The 22,351-nt window shown below is 60.4% G+C and overlaps 1 protein-coding gene across 2 annotated transcripts in view; it reads right to left on the bottom strand.

Moving 5' to 3' along the window:
- SMAD6 (SMAD family member 6) overlaps positions 1-20,213 on the bottom strand; it is a 71,516-nt gene extending 51,303 nt beyond the window's left edge. The window contains exons 1-3 of one of the 2 annotated variants that reach the window (XM_051822327.2): positions 17,464-19,404; positions 9,961-10,017; positions 6,897-6,974 (exon numbers count right to left, since the gene is read on the bottom strand). In XM_051822327.2, the coding sequence (XP_051678287.2) occupies positions 6,897-6,974; positions 9,961-10,017; positions 17,464-18,280 (952 nt within the window). In that variant the 5' untranslated portion in view covers positions 18,281-19,404. Of the gene's footprint in view, positions 1-6,896; positions 6,975-9,960; positions 10,018-17,463 lie in introns of both variants that reach the window. The other variant, XM_051822328.2, reaches the window with a different exon arrangement.
- Positions 20,214-22,351: the final 2,138 nt, after the last annotated feature.

Raw genomic sequence — 22,351 nt, 5'->3', positions numbered from 1 at the left:
TTTAATATAAAAACATCTGACAAAGTACCTTCAGGATATATTTTCTGCATCAAAGAAGTAGCTCTTGGCAACAGCCACCCGCCCCCGACAAGGAAACGCTGGCGCGCGGCTCCCGATGGTTACAGACACCCGGGGAGCGTGTGCCAGGGGGGACAGCGGGAGGGCAGGCCGTGGGGCCAGCACACACATGCTTGTGATCACGCCACTGAGCCCAGGTCCCCTCGCAGAACCTGCCCGTTCACGGGGCGACACAGGCCCCCGAGGTACAGCGAGGGCAGGGTCATCTGCCTCCACTGGACAGGCGCTTGCAGGACCCACCCACCTGCCGGCTCCCTCATCACTCTTGTTCCCCCAGCAGCGAGCCGGACAGCAGAGCCGGGCCGGGGACCTGGTGACAGCTGTTCCCACTGAGCCTCGGGTACCAAGGACGCAGAAGGCCTGGCGCTCACGGCCTATGGTTGAACCCTGCATCCTCCGGGGCCAGACGGCCCGGGCTCCGAGTCCAGTCCTCCTGCTTCCCTGCTGGGTGACCTGGGACAAGTTGCTCAGACTCTCTGAGTCTCAGCTACTCCTTCCTTTAACTTGGCTAACGAAAGTGGGTGCATACTTATTCTAAGTAGGCACAGCCCGACTCAGAGCTCAGCCTTGCCGGGATTAAGTGTGTGCAGTGGGCTCTGTCTTTATTCTCTGCACTCCCTCCAGACCTCTCTGTCCCAGGCAAAACCCCATGCGTTCGTGCAGTTACTCCACAATCACCCCTGCTTGGGCTGGACGCCAGGCAAGGTCCCTGAGGACCAAGTATATCCCAGGGGTCCCTGGCCCATCTTCCAACCCCTCCCGCCAGCATTCAGGACCACCTGTCTGATGCATCCGTCCCCACTCCATCTTGCACCCATTGGCCCTTCAGCCACAAACTCTTGGGACATCAGGTGCTACTGCACACATCCTGCTTTTGTTCGAGCCGCTCTACAGCCGGCTGTCTTCCTCATGAACTCCTGGTTACCCTACAAAACCCAGCTCAGAATCTCCTTCTCCATGGAGCACTCCCTGAACACCCCATTCCTTCAGGGAACGTCTGCGCCCTTGTCTTGAGGGTAGCACTAAGCACCATCATTCATCACCCTTCGCTTGTTGCCATCTGCAGTTCCCATTTTACACCCTCCCCCCCCACCATGCAGGGGGCACACAGTGGGTTCAAGTATGTTGACTTGTCACTCAAACACCTACAGCCGGGAAGCACGACAGCCCTGGGGTCCTGAGTCTGGGGCCCTGGAGAATCTGAAAAGTCCTGCGACCTCTATGGAGTTGGTTGCCCTGGGGTGCTGTAAGCTCAGTGGCTTGGGAGGGTAGGGGCCGAAGTCTGAGCTGACTTTGATCAGCAGGAAAAATATATGAGCTGGAGCTCGGGGTGAGCAGTGCCCTTACACAATCAGACTCGAACTGAGGTCAGTTCCTACGGGTTTCAGAAGTGGCCCTCGGCTGTGGCCCACACGCCCCGGGCCTGTGCTCCGGGGTCTGGCTCCAGCCTAGAGGCTGCTGGACTGACGCTGAGCTCGTGGCCAGGACCAGCCTGGGCCCCAGACTTTCTGCCTCCTCTCGGAGCAGGACTGGTGAGAAGGAGCATTCATCTCTCATCCCCAACAGACAGCGTCTGCTGCTCACATCAAACCCAACCCCTGCCAGGTGTTTCTTTAGCACTGACCGACCAAAGGTGGAGGTGATGGGGGGAGCCTTCTCTTCTCCACATCTCCCAGGTACCTGACAGAGGGGCCCATTCTTCCTGGGCTGACAGTTTGACACTGGGGTAGAGATGAGGGGGGCAGAGGGCAGGGGCAGCAGAGGTGACCCCAGCAGCCCTGGGAGGACCAGGCAGGTGCGGGGGAGCCCGGCCAGCCTGGGCTGCCAAGCAGCAGCCTGGGTGGTGGGTGGGGCACCAGCACGGGTTCTAGGCTTAGCTCTGCCCTCTCCCTACTGTGTGACCTCAGGCAAGAGCCTCGCTTCTCTGGCCTCAGTGTGCTCAGCTGTGCATTGGGGCCACCTGGGGGCACTGTGTCCCAGGTCGTGGGTGCCAGCTCTTGGGCCCTGGAGGATGGGCAGAGACAGGGGCTTCTGGCCTGCAGCATCTTAGTGTCTCTTCTCACTGTCCCACACCAACGCTGTGGCCTGGGACGAAGACATCTGGAACCGGGAGGAGGAGAGCGCTGTGTCAGCGGACAGCCACATTATCGAGACCCTGCCGGTCACTCCAATGGGACCAGCTTGTGGAAACTCGCAGCTGGACACTTACCCGTGCACTCTGAACGTGCAGCAACATATTTTTAAAGAAGCTTTTCTGGGCCCTGGCCTCGCCCTGCCTCATCTCCCACCAACATCCGCGGTTTTGTTTCTCCATCCTTGGACCTACCATTCCTGCATCTCTGGTCAACTGCCATTCACCTGTGAACCCCAGCTTGGGTACCACCACTTCCACAGTCTTCAGGGGCTGCCAAGAGTCTCTTCCAGCCCCACACCGCCTCCTCTCACTATTTGTGTCTCCACCTGGCTCTGAGCACCTTGAGGGCAGAGACGCTGTAACTCCTGTCTCCGCCCCCAGCCCGGCCACACCCACTGCACGCTGCCTGCCAGGCCTTGGCTGATTTGCAGGCAGCACTCTCATTTGGCCCTCCCCACAAAAGATCCATGTTGCTGCTACCGTACCCATTTTACAGGTGAGAAAACTGAGGGCCAGACGGTGCTTAAGTGGCTGCCCCAAAGTCACACAACTACTGAGTGGCCTTCAGTCCACCACTGATGCAGAGGCCGAGCGTATCCCAGCCTAACTGAGCAGAGCGCCCCAGGGGACACGCAGCCCTGCGGTCTGGGTTCGACGAGAACGTGGTGGGCCCTAAAACCAAGGAAGGGGCAGGAAGGGGCAGTGCACGCACACTCCTCTCCCTGCTCCTGCAGGCTCCGACGACGAACACCAGACAGCGCCCACCCCAAAAGGCTGCTGAAGAACCACTGGGAAGCCAGGACAAAAGGGCAGGCACAGTTCCCATCAGGTAGCAGCAGGCGGGCAAGCTACACACCGCTATCCGGGATACAGCCTGGCTCCACCTGCTTATGCACGCTGTGTGGCCTCTGCCCATCCCTTAACCTCTCTGAGCCTGTCTCCAAACTCTGTCCACAGCGTAAAACCCATTCTAGAATGCTCAGCGCTCTCAGAACTCACATCCAGCTCAGGCCCTGCCTCTCCTTGTAGCCCGGGTGAGAAGAGCCCAGCTCTGAAAGCTGAACCCGCAGGCCCACGCACAGCCCACCCACACCAGGCCTTGCATACAGCAGGTGCTGAATAAAGCAGGTAGGAGAATAAGGCCCCGGCCCACTGCACGGACTCAGGCAGGCTGGTGTGCACAAGTAGCTTTCAATGACGGCCCCGGCACCCAGGCCAGCCTGGCGAGGACTCCAGCTCTCGCCCAGGGCATAGTGTAGGAGAAGCCAAGAGACCCCAGCCTTCCTCAGAAGCCCTGTCCCCTCTCCCTATAATAAGCCTGAATCACGGCATATCCTGCCTTAAAGCTGAAAAACAAAGGAGGCTGCCAGCCAGCCGCTCACACTTTAGTATGAATTCTTTCACTAATCCATCTTCCTTGCCTCCCCACAGTGAAATCAAGAAAATGGGAGAGGAGGGGCCAGCACTGCAGCATAGCCGATTAAGCTACCGCCTGCAACACCCATATCTTATACTGGAGCGCTAGTGTAAGTCCCAGCTGCTCCACTTCCGATCCAGCTTCCTGCTGATGCACCTGGGAAAGCAGCAGAGGATGGCCCTCGTGCTTGGGCCCCTGCCACCCACACGGGAAGCCTGGATGAAGTTTCTGGCTTCCGGCTTCAGCCTGGCCCAGCCCCGGGTGACACGGCCATTCGGGGAGTAAACCAGTGGGCAGAAGACCCCTTTCTCTCTCTCCTACCCCATGTCACTTAGCCTTTCAAACAAAATGCATACATTTTTCCAATAAATTAGGAAAGGAATGGAGACATCACAGAGAAGGGGATGGCCTGGGGCAGGGCGAGGGGTGCTACGCGTTCAGGGGGTAGCGCTGGAGGCCCTGAGTCAGCTGGGAGAACCAGAGTGGGAGCCAGCACCCAAAGGTACCTCCACACCCCACTGAAGACCCCACCTTTGATCAAAGCTCCGTGCTCCGGCCCCCTTGCCCACTGAGGAGCCCTGGTGAGCTCATCTGCCCCTCCCCCACCCCAGCCATCTGCTGCAGGGTTCACACAGGTGCTGTCTCCTCTCCTGCTGCCCCGCCCATCAAGGTGCCTGGCCCTCAGAATTCCCACCACTCCCCACACTGGGGACGTGATGTCCCACATCAGGACGGGGAAGCGAAGCAGAGACTCGGAGCTGGGTACAAACAGGCAGCTCCAGCCCAGGCGTGGGGAGCGTCGTTGTGCAGACCAGCAAGGACAGCCTCCATCCCAGGGCTGCAGGCGCAGGGAGGCAGCCTGGATGGGCACAGAGCCCCTCGTCCCATCCCTGTCCTCAAGTCAGCACAGGCTGCCCCGCCCCCTGCTCATTGTGGATTATTTATTTATTTCCACTTTATCTGGAAGGCAGAGGCCAAGGGGGAGACTAGGGTTCCTTTCAGTCACTCTGCTCTGTGGCCTCATGGCTGCTGGGGTTTGGCCCCAGGGAAGGGAATGGGCCAGTGGCTGTGGAATGCAGGGCGGGGCCCTGAGGGTGGGGGCTGGGCACAGGCTCACACCCCAGACCTGCCCCTCACACTCTGGTCATCCGAGCGCAGATCCCAGGGATGAGCCTGCTTCTCCTGTACAGTGGGGAGATCTGTTGTCCCTAGGCAGGGATAAGGAGCGGATGGCTGGCAGCCATCGAGGTGCGTGTCCATCAGTGCACCAGCTGTCACCAGCGGCACCATCATCACCTGTCCCTGACCACCCTGGCCTGTCCCCTTGCCTCTCTGCCCTGCCCTCCTGCAGGACCCTTTATCCCAGCCCTCAGGGGTGACAGCCTGAGCTCCTGGGGGGTGACGGCAGCTCTCCCCTGTAGGTGTTGGATTCCCACGGCACAGAGCAAGCCAGAAACAGGGAACAGCAGGTGCCCCAGAGGGAGGGGACACGGGTCATCCCTGGAAGGAGTCTGCATGACCACCATCAAAGGGGCCGCTCCACTCACCCTGAGGCCACCTGGAGCTCACGCCAATGCCCACTGAGACCTCATGCAATCTCCTTCCCAAAGGACAGCCCAGATTTCTCCCCAAATCCATCAGCCCCTGAGAATTCCAAGCCACTGGACGCACAGTGTATGCGAGCCACACAGTCCTCACCCACAGTCAAGAGCCGCAGGAGGCTTCTCACCGTCGGTACCAAGGACTGCTCTGGGCTCTCCAAGTGGAAATCTCCAGTGCAGATCCATTGGGCAACAGAGACAGGGAGGGGTGTGGGGGTAACCTCTAGAGACCTCCAGCCTGCAGAGGGCGCTCTCTCCTGGGAACCACACTGTGGGAGGGGCCTTCTGCAGGTGCTCTGGGGTCGGCTCATGGAGCCTGAGCCATGCACCAGGCCCCTCCAGGATGACTGGGACCACGTGAGACTCTGCTATGGCTGGCCCAAGCACGTGTCCACACGCACACACGTGTCCACACGCATACACATACATTTCCCCCATCAACAATAGGGGCAAAGGGGAGGTCAAAAAAAGTACCTATTCATCCAGACAACCAATGCTAATCCACCTAAATTGAATATCTGATGGGTGGCAGGGACACAGAATCATAAATTCAGAAATACTCTTAAGCCTCTTGCTTCAAAATTACACGTGGCTTCTGTACTCAGCCGTCTGGGCCTCTGAGGGAGAGAGATAACCAAATAAGGCCAAAAGACAGAGAAGACAGTGAAGTGGCCACTCAGAGGGGCCACCAGAGACCAGACGGACACGCGGACTGCAGCCCCCGCTGATCCAGGGGCTGCGGAGCGATCGTGGGCCAGTCACAGCCGCACCCGTGTGTGGAACACCGTGGGCAGAACAGGGAGCCGCACGGGGAAGGGCTCTGGGCAAGGCCAGGCACCTCCCGGACCTGGGACCCCGGCCCGAGGTGCTGCAGGTAACGGGGGCCGAGCGCAGGGCCTGATCCGCGGTCAACCCTCAATCAACAGCCACACTCCCATCACGACTGGGGCTCGGCACAGGCGCAGTAATGCTCAGACACAGAGACCAGCCACAGCCGGGGAGCCGTGAGGCCCGCCAGCACAGAGCCAGGCCACACGTCCCACGGGTCCTCCCGAAACACCCCCCCAAGTCCCTCCTGGCCTTCTAGGCCTCGCTTCTCACCAACTCCCATCTCCTCCGGCAAAGCCAGACTCAGGAATCTCTCCGAATGCGGGGGCTCCTGTGGCCAGCTTTGCAGTGCAAGGGGCGAGGGGCTCCAACCCCAGGTTCTCTCTGCTTCTACCCCAGCACCCACTGCTCCAGGAGAGCGACAGAAACCACAGGCCTCTGGCAAACCCTCCCTGGCCAGAGCTCACTGTGCCCACTCTGTTTCCTGGCCTCTTGCGTCCCTTCCCACAGGCGAGACTCTCCCCCCACGGGAGGGGACACGGCTGCTCTGCTGAGCTGAGCCGGGCTTTCTGCATTTCCACGAAAGACCAGGTAGAGACAACCAGTGACAACATGGCCAACAGGCACTTGAAAGACAAGTGACCATGTCCAGGATTCGCCCCGACAGGCTGGTCCTCACCCCAGAACAGCAGCGACTAGGCCGCTGGCCATGTGCCCGTCCAAGGGGCGGGAGGAAAAGGGGGAGGCAGTCACAAAGCCCGCACAAGCCCCGCCCCACCCCGCGCCCGCCAATCAAGTCCAACATGACAGCCAGGCGCAAGGAGGAGCACACGCCCACCTGAGAATTCACCGGGCGCAGTGATGAGGGAGTTGGTGGCCTCGGTTTCAGTGTAAGACAATGTGGAATCAGACAGATCTGCGGGAGCAAAGACAAAAGAGAACTTAGCTGGCCGTGGGACCCTCCCTGCCTCTCCCGTGTGTGCACTGACGTTTTGTGTGCACGTGCACATGCTGAACTCCCCGAGGCCACTCTGTGACACACACACACACACACACACACCACCTCACACCCCCACACCCGCGTCCCAGGACTTCTCCAAGACCAGAGCAGCCAGCCCTAAAACTCTCCTGGCAAACAGAGACAGCTGCCACCCCCGGCACTTGCTCTGACCACAGAAATCAGCCCTGATCCGGGGACCGCCCGAGCAAGTAGCAACTTGGAGCTTCCCTGGGTAAGGTTAAATTAAGCCCCGGAACAATTCATCGTGGCTGGACTTAATTACAACCATTAAAATTCTTGAAGTTGTTCCTTCTTGCTTCCTTCCTTCCTCCCTTCCTTCCTCCCTTCCTCCCGCCGGAGCCGGGGAAACTGTTCTAACAAGTCACCAGCCACCCTCGCTCCGGCCCCGTGGACACCCCTCTAATTAAGGGCTCAACCATTGCTCCCAGATTAGCTCCCCTCCCCCACTCCCTAAGAGCCCAACCTACTCCGAGAGCAGCTTTCTGCGCATCACTTTTTTACGGAGTTGTAAGCACTTCACGTGTTGTGCATTATTTGTTTTCCCCGCGTCAGTAAGATGGGAATAGGAAATTGTTTTGCACATTTTCTCGTGAGCACAGGCAGAGTCAGGACAGTTTTGCTGGGCCTGGGCCTCTGCCACCAGCAATGGGGTGCTGTCCCCAGCCCTGTCCTGGGGCCGGGAGACACCTCCTGGGAGGCCTGCGGTCTCTTCATCATCTTCTCACCCAGCACGACCCAGGTCTGGCTCAGCTGGTCCCATCTGGCTCAGCACGGCCACTCCAAGCAGGGGGATTCCTGGGACAAAACCGTTGGCCTGGGCCCTCGCTAGCTGGAATTCCGTTCGATCCTGCAGGAATTTTTTTTTCCTTTTACCACAAGGCTTGGGGAGCGGGAAGATGAAACATGAACCAGTTTGGCCCTTTTTTCTTTCTTTCTTTTTTTTTTTTTTTTCTCATTTCCCAGTTGCCAGATGCTGACTGGGTGTTCTGCGTTTTTATTTTGCTTTTGGGTCTCCTGTGATCACAGAGGCTTAGAAGTGAACTGCCTCTTTGTTTATGGAAAAGCAACAATGCAAGGAAAAGAAAATAATACCAAAAAATAATGCAGACTATTTATAAGGGCATGAAAAAAAAGTGATCTGCCGGGCAAAAGAAATTAGCAAGAAAACCGAGGCGCATGGAAAGTTTGAAGCACACACGTGAAAAGGCCTCCATGCCGACGTGAGCAGCTCTGAGGGGGCTGCCTGCTCACTCTGAACACCCGCCCCTCCGTGCTCAGTGCCCCAAGCCCTTGGAAGCAGCGGCATTCCCGGCCAGGCCCAGGTCTTCGGAACTCGCTCTGATGCCCACACAGCATCGGGAGGTTATCAGGAGGAGTCGGGACAGCAGGCGGCTTCCAGCTCCACGCCCTGGCCAAACCCTCACACGCAGGGCAGGTGTTGTCCTCACAAACCCACTGTCCCTCAACCTCCCTCACTCCTGCTGCTCTCTGTCAGCGCAGCGAACGAGCAGCCTGGGGCAGCGCGCGCGGACACCCCCCCATCCCGCTGCACATGGACATCTGAGTTTCCTATCCCTTCCTTGTGACCAGGAAACAGTATTCTTTCAACTTTTCAAACCATCCTAAAAGCCACGCTTAGTGGCCACGCCCTTTAAAAACAGGAGGGGGCGGAGCATCACTCTTCCCCGGCCGCCTCCTCCTTGGAGACACCTGTTGGCTTCCTGGCCACTCCACTACAGGGCTGGGTGGCATCCTGGTGTGGGCCACTTTATCACTAAGACCGTTTGAGAGGGGACCTCCTAAAGGAGCAGCGCCTACTGGAATCCCGCTGACGTAGGCACTGCTGACACAGGCCTCGGGAGGGAAGGACAGGACGGGGACCTCCGACCTGCACAGGGGGGCTGCCTTGCGCTGGCTGGGCGGCTCCTCCCCCTCATGCACACCCACTCCTGGGCTCCCACCAGGAGACCCCTCCAAGTCTCCAAAGAACTAAACAAAGCTCCTCCGTCCACAAGACGATCATGCTTCTGGAACAAACAGCGGGGAAGCCACCATCATGGAGCCACTGACTCATAGTGTCTCATGGGACAGCCTTGCCCTCCCTTGCCCCTGGAGGTCAAACCCCCTGCAGGGGCCGGGTGGGCGCCTCGGGCCTCCCAGGGGAGGGCCTGCACGGGAAACTACAGTGCAGAGACGGCGCTGACACATGCTATGGGGAGGCCTACACCAGAAACAAAACAACCCCCCCCCCTTCGTGGTCACGGGGTGGAATGTTTTAGCATCATGCCACGCCATCTGACTTTTACAGCTCCAGGCCCACGGGAACTGCTGCGGGCACAAAGCTGCTCTCCCGGGACAGTGAAGGCCACGGCAACCCAGCCCGCCGCCGGGATGCCACGGATCCCACCGCTGCTCGGGCTCAGAACCTGCGCTCGGAGCCCTGCCTTGGAGACGGCCAGCGAAGGACGAGCCACCTCTACCTAGAGAGGCACAGGCATCCATCCCAGAGCCTGAGCTGACTGAAGGGGACCAGCCCCAGGTGGGGCAGGGAGGGAGAGGGAGGAGAAGAGACCCAGGACAACCCACCCACTCCCAAGGAGCTACTTCAGCCCAAGCCCATTCATCTCCCACAAGCCCGTGTTTAAAGGTCACAGAAAGGTTAATGATGAGCTGCGGAATTTCAAGATGTAAATAGCGTGCTGGGGAAGTTGGGTCTGCTTTGCCCTACCGTGGGAGTGTACGTAAAACCTCACCCCGTTTCAAAGCAACCAGGCCGGCTTCCACCCGCCCCGCCGCCCCTCCAGCCTGCCTTCCAGCTCTGGGCTGCAGGGGGACGCAGGATGGCCACATTGCCATGAGCGTGGTACCGGGGTACACTTACCCAGTGGCTTGTACTCGTCGCGAGGAGACAGCCGAGAGTAGGGGGGTGGTGGAGATTCTGGAAGACAGGAGACAAGATGTCACTGCTGGGGCGGGGGAGTTCACACCTGGGCTTTTAATTAGTGGTTTCTGCAAATCATAACCCCATGCCCTTGCACACCTTCCCTTCCCCACCGCCCCCACCTCTGCTGCCCCAAACCGGATGGATGTACACAAGACCTGGGCTCAAATCCTCCCCTGCCTCCCCTGGCTGTGTGACCCCAAGCAAGTTACAGCACCTCTCTGAGTCTTGTTTCCTCAGCTCTAAAATGGAGATAATGATCAGACAGACCTCCCGGCTTTGCTGCACGGTAACAGAAGATAATGTAGGCAAAAGGCTGAGAACAGCTCGTGGCGTTGTAGAAAGACACCTCTGTGATTATTACGATAACAACAGAAACATAGGCACAGGAAGTCAGAGCTGGGGTTGCCGGAGAAAATAGGGGGTGCCCATCTCAACCTGAATTTTGGGTAAACGTGGCAGGGTCTTATTTTGTTTTAGTGTAAGTCCATCCCTTGCAACATGTAGGACCTACTTATACTGCAATGGGACACGCTGTTTCTCTGAGACTGGAATTTGTCAGGCTTGGTCAGGACCCGGGGTGACTGCAGAGGCCCAGACATGGATGCTGGCTTCCGAACAAGCTGCCTCAGAACTAACACCCTAGGGTGCAGGAGGCTGGCGGGCAGGCGCAGACCAGGGAAGCCCCGCTCAGGGACCTGGACAGGAGGCCTCACCCCAGCTCTTCACTTCCGGCTCTCGGCCTCAGAGTCCAGGCCCCCTCCAGCCTTCCAGCTCAGACTCTCTGATTCCTCGCTGTCTACGGTATTTTTCTTTGGGCTGCCTTTCATCTGCCTAAAATACTCCTGCTTAAAAACATATATTTTGCCTTCAGAAGAATTCCTTAGCCTCTTGCTTTATGGGAAGCAACAATTTGCTAAACTAAGTAACAATTTGCATGAATGAAATGACCCTTCATTTTCCCTAAATGAAACTAAACACCACCAAATCGCAAACTAAAACAAACTCTCCGAGGCAATAAAGTGGTAATAACTATTATTAGGCGAGTATCAGTAACGACACAAGGGGTAATAAGTGTTTTTCGTAATTATAATAAGGCACAATTAGTTGTCGGAGCATTTGTTCTGCTCCACGCGTCCAATGAGGCTTCACCTCTTCCCCACCCCGGCCGTTCCAGCTAGAAGCTACTTCCACATAGTGAAGGCCTGCAGGTCTACACCCAGGCAATCTGCTGTGGACACGGTCAGGGAGAAGAAAAAGTGCCTCACAGAACGGCCCCTGGGAGAGAGGAGCCCCATGCCTGCCCCGGGTCTCACTCCAAGCCAGGCAGCGACTTTCCATTTCGTTCATTGGTGTTTTATTCTTTAGGTCTCAGGGACAGACTGATGGTCCTATTTTTATTTCACCCTTTCTCAAAAGCAAAACAAATGAACAAGATGGCAGAATTAGCCCCACTTCACAGATGGCCCCCTGCCAATCAGAGCACAGCAGGGGTCTGCACCCAGGCCTGACCCTGCTCCATCACCCAATGAGACAGGGAATCAGGACACCCCCTTTCACCCCTGCTGGGTCTTGGCTGTCACTTGGCGAATCCTGCACAGAAAGGACTCACTAGATCCATGTGGCCACAAACAGCAATGGGGATGACGGCCAAGGTGGGTACATTGTGGACAAAGGTACAGGTGAAAAGGCCTGTGGGCGAAAGGGAACCCACAGAAGACCTCAAACAAGACTCAGTAGATGGGGCCACCTGCCTCCCACTTTATGCATGTGACCTTGGGCCGAGGACGGACAGGAGGCATGGCACAGGAAGAGCTGGCCCTCCACAGGGAAAGAGAGCTGAGGCACTCCCACTGCACAGGGAGGCCCAGCTGAGGCCGGGCGAGTGGAAGGGACTCCCTCAGAACTGCTGTGGAGCCAGACTCAGAGCCAAGTTTAACCCCAGCCTCACAGCCTTCGGCCACTCCTCAAACATCAGAATGCCCGCAATTCCTGGATTAGCGTTGCTTTTGCAAAAATCCGTTTGGCAGGGCCAGAGCTGTGGTGCAGCAGGTAAAGCCACTGCCTGTAGGGCTGGCATCCCATGTGGGCACCAGTTCAAGTCCTGGCTGCTCCACTTCCGATCCAGCTCTCTGCTATGGCCTGGGAAAGCAGTAGAAGATGGCCCAACTCCTTGGGCCCCTGCACCCACGTGGGAGACCCAGAAGAAGCTCCTGGCTCCTGGCTTCAGCTCTCTCTCTTTCTCTCTCTCTCTGCCTCTGCCTGTCTGTAACTCTGCCTTTCAAATAAATAAAAAAATAAATCTTTTAAAAAAGCTCTGACTGGCAGGAAGTTCTGGGCATCTGCCCCCTGTTGGTAACACTGAAGGGTGTAGCTAATGTTAAGCCATTGTCGCCAATCCAAGCATCTCTTCTCGGGCCTACTTACTTGGGACCCCACAGATAAAGGGCAGGAATGGCTCAAGAAGTCCTCCCTGCAGGCGTCACACCTGCCACCCACGACCACATCTGAGTGGATGGATTCTGGCTGTTGCAGGTGAGACAGAAAGCAAGTCTACAAACCTGAAACATCAGACAGCCCAATGAGTGAGGGGCTACGAAGCTTTAGCTAATCACTAAATTCCATGCTAGGTGGGTAAAAAAGTGAGCGGGCTTGCTCACCGACTCCACCCCACAACAGAGGGATCCGGGGACTTGTGGTTCAACTCCTCCTTTTAACTAACAGCCAACCTGGCAGGCGCCTCCTTTAACAGCCAGGTGAAGGACCTGCCCAAGGCCACACAGGAAGTAGATGTTACTGTGTTTTAACTAGACCAAGCCCCAGGCCGGTGGGAGACCAGGACTAGGGTAAGCATTTTTTTTAAACACTGAGATATAATCTGCAGACCATAAGACTCACCCTTTTAAGGCACACAATTCAATGGTTTTGAGTTTATTCACAAAGCTATGTGACTGACCATGATCTAATTACAGGTCATTTTCATCACCGCAAAGAGTCCCTATCCCCATTAGCACTCACTTCCTAAACCTCCAACCCTAAACCTTAGGCAACCACTGATCTATTTTGTCTCTTCTGCACTTCTTATTTATTTATTTATTTAGATTTACTTATTTACTTGAAAGGCAGAGAGCAAGCGCGAGAGAGCTTCCACCCATTTGTTCACTCTCTAAAGGGCCACAGTGGCAGGGCTGGGCCAGGCAGGAGCCTGAAACTCCATCTGGGTCTCCCAGGTGGGTGGCAGGGGGAGCCCAAGCACTCGGGCCAACTGCTGCTGCTTCCTCAGCTGTGTGAGAGGGAGCTGGATCAGAAGCAGAGCAGCCGGCGCCCCAGCCGGAGCTCATATGGGATTCTGGTCTTGCAAACCCACTGTGCCACAGTGCTGGCCCCCTGGACATTTCTCACGCATGGAATCGCGACACGTGGCCTCTGTGACAGCCTCTCAGTCCACACACTGCTGTGCTGGAGCGTGGATCAGTCTTCATTCCTTTGAATGGCGGAATGGTATTCTATTGCATGCATGGGCCACATTTTGTTGAGTGGCTCATCAGCTCATGCACATCTGGGCTGTCTCCAAATACCGTGCTATGAACGCGACGGGGTATCTCCTTGCTGCCACTCCCACGTGACCCGCCGGCCCCACGTTCTCAGGGAGAATGATGCCCTATTGCTTCCCGGGGACGGCGGTGGGATGCTTAGTGCGGGAGACAAAAGCTCCCAAGAGAAACAGCTACCTCTGGGCCCCCCAGCGCACTTCCCTTCTCAGAAGTTGGCTTTGTACTTGCAAAAGTGGTGCTGATTTTAACAGTAACTGGCAGGCTCTCAACTTTAAAGGGAGAAGAACTCCTAGCGCCCTTCTAAAAGAAACTGGGACACACACACACACACCAGCAAAGTCAACCCTTCAAACATCCAGACTGAAGCATCAACGTTAGGAATCGCCTCCAATTTCTTTCAGGGGCAGGAGCAGTCAGCCAGGGGCCGGGTGCACCACGAGGCTAGGCCAGCGCTCAGCCCAGGCGTGCCTCTGGTGAGCCCCAGGGGGTATTTAGCCTTTTGGGATCTGGACCTAAACTCTAAAGCCAGGGAGAGTTCACAGACTCTTGAAACGCCTGGCAAGGCTTCAGTGTGGGAGGTACCTTCCTCCCACCACCTCGGCAGCCCACCTCTCTGGACCTCCAAGTACAACACCCCCCACCCCGCCCCGCCCCCGCCCTCGACCCTGCTCCCAGGGAATGGCTGTGGGTGGGGAGGGGGCCTCCCCAGCGCCCATCTCCTCCACCTCCCCTGAACCTGGAGGCTCAACCCCAAACTCGAGGATGGGAGACAGAAATGGAGCTCCTGGCACTTTAAGGCCGGCTGAGCCTAATTGCCCAGATTCCCCCGGCAGCCAGATAAACAGCGCGGCCGGCTGGCGCCAGCAAGAGGCAAACTGCACATTATCACCCCTTCCTCACCTCCAGGAGGAGCGAGGAGCGGCAGACAGGCAGGCCTGGGGGCCGCCGAGCGGGGCGGGGCGGGGCTTGGAAGCCCAACTTGAAATTGATCTCATTTCAAAGGGATAATGCCAGGCCAAATAAAAGGAAAACTTTCTGGCCCATTCTAATTCCTATAGTCCTGGCCTGGGAACCCTGTGTTTTCCTCGGCGGCCTCCTCCAGCCGTTTAGAAGTTCTCTGTCTCACTCTGTCTCTTTCCCGGGCGCAATTTGGATAATAGTAATTTACTGAATATAATTACAGAAAAAAAAAGTGGTGAAGCAAAGAGCAGGAGATTTATTCCAAACTTAATGGATACTTTCAGGAGAAAGGAGCTCTATAAACACAGGTTAGAGTTGTGATTAAAGCATTTCTCCACATCTCCGTCCACACAGGCACCCACCGAGCCTGGTGCGCTGGCTTCTCCCGGGACAGAAAGCCGCACCGGAGGGAGGCAGAGTGAGGGCCCGGACTCCCACGAGGCAGAGAGGCCAGGAGGCTCTGGGCTGTGCACAGACAGGGGGTCCTCACTAGAGGACCCCAGTTGCTGAGCCCTGGGAGCAGAGGGGAACTTGTGAACCCCTCCCTTTACAGAAGGGATAAAGAGGCCCAGGAAGAGGGGAACTGGCCCAAGGCCCCAAGCAAGCTGATGGATGGCACAGGACTGGCTCTGAGCGGCAGGGTCCCCCCTCCCCTGCCCTGCCCAGGAAGGGGCCTCCGGTCCCTGGGCGCCTGCAGGACCGGTGCCGGTGTGCCAGTGTGCTTTCCTCTTTAGCTGGGTGCCTGCTCAGGGTACATGGGTGTGCCAATGTGCTTTCCTCTTTAGCTGGGTGCCTGCTCAGGGTACATGTCTGTCTGTCTGTCTGCCCCATGCCCAGCCCTCTCCCCAGAGCCCTGGAAGGAGCAGTCTCCTTATCAGGACGCGCACGGCTGAGCCCCAGCTATGCGCCCGCCCAGCGACGGGAGCCAGGCTGGCGGCCAGGCGGCGGGGGCGGGGTGGGCAGCAAAGGGCTTCCCCAGAGCTCGGCCCCAGCGGCCAGGGGGTCAAGCAGGAGGGCTCGGAGCAGCAGTCCTCCCAGATGCCCCTAACGTGGCTGCCTGGGGGGTGGGGTGGAGGTGGGGGTCTCCCACAGGCTGGCAGCTAGCAAGGAGGCAGGGGCAAGCTCAGGTGCTGAAGGCTGCAACAGCGCCTCCTTCTGGTGGGGAGAAGGGAGTCAAGCCCAAGGCTTAGTCCTGGAATTAGAGAAGTGGAGAATATTCCCAGAACCACCCACACTGATGGGTTGTCAGTTATTGCCTGGCCAGAGCCTAGGACCTGATCCATCGTTAGGAACCAGCCAAGGCCACCTAAGTCAAACCAACAGCCAGGGAAACTCCTGGTGGAGGAGGCAGAAGTGGGGGTAGGTCCCGTTCACTGTCCTCCGCTTCCTGCCCGTCCACCAAGCTTGCCCTGCGCCCTGACTCTCTCTCTCTGCCCCGTCCTCAGAGCCCAGGCTCCAGGCTGGAGCTACGGCACTCCTGTAGGTGATGCCACTACAGGCACACACCCCCAGCAGCATTTCTCATCATACAGAGGCACAAACCTGACCCTGCCTGCATCCCTTCTGCCCAGGTGCTCCTCATCTTTCCCGCCACTGCCTGGCACAGAGAAAAGTGCTCGACAAACACTCGCGGGCACACTGACACGCCGAGAGAGGAAACACCCACCAATGCCTTCTGTTAGAGCAGAGAGGTTCCTACCAGCCATCTCCCACTCAAAACAAACAAACAAAAAAATGACCGGGGACAGGACAACCACCAACAGGGCCCCGGGCCCCAGAGACAGGGCAGAGAGAAGAAGGCCACTTCCTGGGGAAAACTGTCACAAGAGGCAAAAGGGCAGAGCAAGCCCCGTGTGGGTGACAGGTCAGGCCCCTCCCCCCGCCGCATCAGTGCCCTCTGCTCAGGCATCACCACGGATTGTCTTCCTGGCACAGATGCAGTCTCCCAGGTGCACCTTCCCCTTCCACACCGAGAGCCAGCAGGCCTGTGAGTCACCAGCCTGACCTTCTAGGTGTCCCCAGGCTGGGCGCTGACTCTCTCCAGGGAGGCCACTCTGGACGAATCCTGATCCCTCCCCGGCCCAGCCGCCTGTCACTCTCTGCCAGCCCCACCTCTGCAAGACCCCCCAGTGCCACCTAATGGATACACACACACACACACCCCTGAAGTGCTCCCCTAAAGGCTAAAGTGGTCTGAGCAGGGGGACTGCAAGCTCCTGGCCCAACCAGGGACTCCACCTATCCTCACCTTCGCTCCAGCACCCAGGACCCAGGGAAGCGAGGCTGCAGGTGGGGTGTGCGCAGGACATCCCAGGAGAACAAAGAAGGGCAGGGGGTTGTTCTCAGGGGTAATACAATATCTGGCTTCCTTTCCTACTCACATAAGCCTGCAGGAGCCTTTGCTCTCTGGAAAAGCTCAGCACACAAACTGGAGATGATGATGGAGGGCCCTGGCAATGGACACCCACGGGGTGTCGGCAGTGAGAGGGGGCTCGCCGCGCCAAGAGCCTTGCTCCAGAGACTAAAGGAGGGCGTTGCAACCACACTTCTGACTCCAGCCAGGGTGTCTCACCCAGCTGCACAACTCGCAGGAACATCACGTGGGCTCAGTTTATGCGCCCAAATGCCAAGGCTGAGAAACGGCCTGCCCTCCCCTTTCACTACCTGTGAAGTGGCAGCCTACGCCATGTACCCCTGAGCCTGCACGGAGAACGCCCCCCCCCCCAAAGCGTGCCTTCTAAGTTTGCCCGAGCCTTAAGACTACTATGTTGCCATTGCTTGGAGCGCGCTCGCACACCCACCGCCCGGCCCTCCTCCCCCGGGGCGCCCAACGCCGCAGGGGCGCGCCAGGGGACCCCCAACCGCCCGCCCACGCCCACGGCGCTGGAGACGCGGACAGGGGGCCGCGCGGGTTGCGAGGCGCGCTCACCTGGCCCGCAGAGCCGGCTGAAGTGGTAGGGGTTGCAGCACACGGTGGGGCCGTCGGCGGCAGCGGCGAAGCTGTGGCAGCCGCACAGGGGCTTCAGCTCCACGGCGTGCTGCAGGTCGGGCCAGCGGAAGAGGCGGCCGAGCAGCAGCTGCGGCGGCGCGGGCTGGCCGCCCAGGCGGAGGTCGGCGCGCGGCACCAGCACGCAGCCGCCCGGCACGCCGCCGCGGGACTCCACCGCCTCCAGCAGCGTGTCCAGCGAGCGCTCCTTGAGCCGCTTCAGCAGCGAGTACGTGACCGTCTTCAGTTCCTGCTCGAGCAGCAGCAGCCGCGAGCGCGCTTCGCGGCTCCGCCCGCCGCCCGCCGGCTCCAGCGCCGCCCCGGCCAGGGGGTCCCCGGCGTCCCGCGGCGCGCCGGCGGCGTCCCGCTCCGAGAAGAGACAGCAGGTCACCGTCTCGCAGTCGCTCTCGGGCAGCCAGCCCGGGCCGCCCGGCTCCGCCACGTCCAGCAGGGAGCCCCCAGCGCCGGCCCCCGGCTCCGACACGGGCCTCTGGGGGCCCCCTGCGCGCCGGCGCCTGCCCGCGCTCTGGGCGCCTCGCTGTCCCACCGCGTCCCGGGGCCGCCGCGGGGCTACCGGGCGGACTTCGGGGCGGCCGCAGCCTCCGCCCTCTCGTGCCCGCGGGGCCGGCTCAGCTCGGCTGCCAAAGCCCCCATCCTCGTCGCCGCCGCCGCCGCCGCCGCCGCCGCCTTCCTCCCGGTCGGGGACCACACGACTTCGCCAAAGTCGCCGCACCAGCCCCGAGCGTTTGGACCTGAACATACGATATCCTTTGGCGCCGGGGGTGGAGGGGAGGCGGTCTCCGGTTACCAGGGGTCCGTTCCCTCAGCGAGGCGCGGGCCGCAGCCCCACATGAAGCTCCGCCGCGGAGCGCCGTGCAGACCGCGCACAGCCCGTCGTCGAAGGGGCGCCGCAGGGTTGCAACATGAGGGAGCTCGCCGAGGCGGGCGGGCCGAGAGCACGCGCGGGGCCGGGGGCCGCGCCGCTCGGCCACTCCAGCGCCCGCGCTCCGGGGGGCTGCAGGCGGCGCGCCGCGGCGGCGACGACCCCGCGAGGGGCCGGCGAGCCTTCAGGAGACGCGCGGCTGGTCCATGGGCACAAAGCGCTCGCGCCGGACCCCGAGTGTGTCTGGGAAGCCCTGCTTTTAAAAAAACTCAAGCGCTCCACTACATGGGCTCTTCCTGCCAGGTCCGAAAGGCAGGCTTGTAGATACCCTCAGCTCCCTTCTTAACTCCCTGCAAAATAAAAGGGGAGGGGGGGGCGGGGAGGGGGGAAAAAAAGGAAGGAAGGAGAGGGAGAAGCGATCCCAAAACAAAACCCCCAGTCCCTGGATTTGCGTGCACGGAAGGCCAACTCCGTCTCAGGTCCCCGGCGCTAGATGCACTTGGAGCGAGTCCTCCCGGACGCGGGTGTCAACACATTGAGTGGAAGCTGCAAAAATTCCCAAAGAGCTGCCGGGGATCCTTAATGAAAAGTGCAGTCCGCCGAGGCCGAGGTCGCAGCCCGCCCCGCGCCGCGCTCGGACGCGCCGGGCGCCGCGGCGGCCGAGGTCGCCCGCCTCCCCCCTCCGCCAAAGTGCCTCCCGGTGGCCCCGCGGTCCCCGCGAGGGCTGGCGCGGCAGCGCCCGGCGGCTCGGGCTCTCGGCGCGGCGCCCTCGCTCGCTCCCCCGCTCGGCTCGCTCTCTTTTTTGTTCTCCTCAAACGCACACTGAGGGCCCCCGGAGGAGCGCCGCGGAGTCATTGGCTGCCTCCCATCATATGCCAGTCTAGACACTTTGGCGGCTCCGCGGCGCTGATTGTTGCGCAAACAAGGTTTCAAGTTTCTTAACTCTTAAAGGAGAACACGTCCCATTGCAGGGCCCGAGGCGCGCAGGGGCCGGCTCCCGGGGCGGGCCGAGCCCCGGCCCCCGCCCCGCGCCCGCCCCGGGCCTGACAGCGCCCGAGGCCCGCTCTCGGTGGCTCGCGTCGCGTCGCGCCCCGGGCACGGATGCGAGCGGGCACACGCGCGCTTTCCGCGTACACGCGGTGACGACGGGACGCGGCGCTGGCGAGCCCCCCGCCACTCGGGCGCGCACGGCGCCCCCCGCCTCGAGCACCCACTCGCAGATACGCCTTGCCCTTCAGAGTGGGTCTAAGCCCCCGTTGCCGGGGCGGGCACGGATGTGCTTGAGTGCCTGCCCGCCTCGCGTCTCTGGGGAGCATGGGACCGCTGAGACGGTGGGGAGCAAGGTCTTGCAGGACGGGCCCCCTGTGCAGAGTCGGGGTCTCTCGGCTGAGCCAGCTGAGGGGGAGGGGGCGGGCGGGAGAGACTGCACTGGCGGGGCAGGGGGCTCCGGGACGGCCCGAGCTGGTTAGTTGAAGGAGGTGGGGGTCGAGGCGAGCGGTGCCTCCTCGCCGGCTCCTCTCGGCCCAGCCTAGGAGCGAGGGGAGCCGCCTGTAGTCCCCGGACCCCCTCCAGGCCGGGTGCTTCCACCTCCCCCCTTTTCCTGGCCAATTGGATCTGCCAGGCGTTGAGGGCTGGGGGCCTGGGGTCGTGCTTTCCCCGGCGAGGATGCCCCCACGAGAGTGCGGGGCGGTCCGTGGGCGGGGGCGCGGCGGCCGCCCGGCGCGGGAAGGGTTAAGGCCGCTCCTGCCCCTGGAGCCGGCGCGGCGGGGTACCTCCTCGGGCGCGCTCGCTCGTCCGAGGGTGGCAAAAGTTCAAGCTTGTAAAGTCGGGATTGGTCCCGCGCGGAGGGGAAAAAAGGCCTGGTCCCCCCTCCCCCTCCCGGGCGAGGCGCCGATTGGCCGGGCCGCGGGGCCGGCCCCGCCCCTCCCGGCGCACGGCGGCCCCGCCCCCGGCGCGGCGCCCCGCCCCTTTCCGGGCAGGAGCCGGGCCCCGCGCTGAATGAAAGAAATTCCGCTACTCCCATTGGCCCGGGGCTGGGCGCCCTTCCCCCGCGGGGGCGCGGGTCTCCCCCGGGCGCGCACGCTGGGGGCTGGCGCGGTGCTTGTGCGGCCGAGCTAGCCCCCCAGCCCAGAGTCTGTCTGGGCGCTGGGGGAAGGGCGAGCTTTGCAGGAAGAACCCAGAACCATTTGCAGTACCTGAAGCCAGGTACTGTTGGCGCCGCGCGCCCTGGGGGAGACAGGGGCTCTCCCCTGATGCGATACCGCACCGACAAACGTCCCCACCGTCCCCTGCCTCTCTGGTCGAGTGGAAGCAGCTGTCCTAGCCTCAGTTTCTTTGGAAACGCGGATGCAGAGGCCTGCTCGGAGTGCTTTCACAGAGCCCTGAAGACGCGGGGACATGGTGCTTGTCACGTGCTCACGCCGCAAGTGAGCTGCAGGCTGACTCTGCAAACACACCTACGTCACAGCACCCCCAAGGCTGCGTGACCCGCACCCCCGGAAACCCGTCCCGGGGTCCCTCAGTCACTGCCCGCTACGGGAAATTCATGCATCGTAAAAACCAAGGGGAGGTCAGGATGAAGAATTCCCTTCTAGGAGGGCACTTACTGGTTTGGCTGTGGAGTGCAATAGCAGTGTGTTCCACCGCGTTCCCGAAACTTAATCATTTAATTCTCACGACGACCTTGATATGCAACGTTACCCCTCATCGCAAATGGAGAGCCCGTGCAGGGACCTATGGAGAGTGCTAACCTGCTAAAAACCTCCAGCCAGCGTGTGCATCCCTAACCTCAGGAAGTCGCTGGGGGGGGGGGGGGGTCCCTGTTGCAGGATTTTCAATCCACGTGTTTCGGGCGAGGCCCGGAGAGACTCCACATCACAGCACTTGTCAGGAGGTGTGGTTGTTACCACTCTTTTATAGATAAGGACACTAAGCCACAAAGACTTGCACAGCTTGTAATTAGTGGCCGAGGGGGATTTGATGCAGCCAGTTTGGCTGGGGCAGGTGTGTGCTGGGAAGCAGAGGAAAGGGGATAGTGTGGAGAAGGGGTGTTGCCTGCAGGTCGGCAGGGCTGTGCACACCCCTGGGGCAGATACGTGAGCGGTGGCTCCATTTGGCCCCTCTTGCAGCCCTGCAGCCCTGAGTTCCCGGATGCTTGGCCGGTGCTCCGGCTCCCAGGAGAAATGCCTTCTTCCCTGGGCAGCAACTTGCGTACTTTGGGCCCTGAGCCCTCGCTCCCTGCCTGGGGAGCCCTGAGCCCAGACTCTGCGTAAGCCCACGTTCAGTGCCGACCGTACCCGTGTCGGATCTGGAGGTTTCCGGGCTCTCATCTGTCAGAATTGCCCTGGAAGTGATTGCCAAAATGGAGGACCCACAGTCAGCGTCTAAGGTGGACTGTGGTAGTGACAGGAAGGGGAGGGCGGTGACCGGTCTAGGACCTTGGATTCCTAGGGCTCCTCCAGCCCCAGGCCTGGCGCGCGTGTGGCCACTAGAGGGTGCAGGCGGCGGAGCCGAGAAGGGCCGGGCGGCGGCGGCGGCGGCACCGTGCGGGGACTCCCAGCGTCCTACACTGCCAGACCCGGGAGCCCGCTCCGGCTCCCTGCAGCTGCGAGGCGGGGGGAAGGCGGGTTCCTGCCGCTCACCCTCAGCTCTCTGCAGGGCCCGGGCTGCGGCGATTGAGATCTGCCCCACAAAGCGCTCACTCTGTGCGTCTCCCTCGAGGCGCCTACCCAATTCCTGCCGTTCCTGGGAGCGGAAAGGTTGCGGCGCAGGCCACCCACAGCCGCCTGAGAGCGTGAGGTCAGAAGCAGGCCAGGGGACGCCAGTCCCTCCGTCGCACGGGACAGCGCTGTCCTGTGTCTTCCTCGCAGCCCCTGGCCCCGGGTGGGCACTCAGTAAATGGCTCTGGGGTGGGACGGTTGAGTTCAAGCCCTGAGCTTGCAGCTCGGC

Source organism: Oryctolagus cuniculus, chromosome 12 (genome assembly GCF_964237555.1).
Source record: "Oryctolagus cuniculus chromosome 12, mOryCun1.1, whole genome shotgun sequence".
NCBI classification, from domain to species: domain Eukaryota; kingdom Metazoa; phylum Chordata; class Mammalia; order Lagomorpha; family Leporidae; genus Oryctolagus; species Oryctolagus cuniculus.
This window is presented reverse-complemented; position numbering and strand designations above follow the sequence as displayed.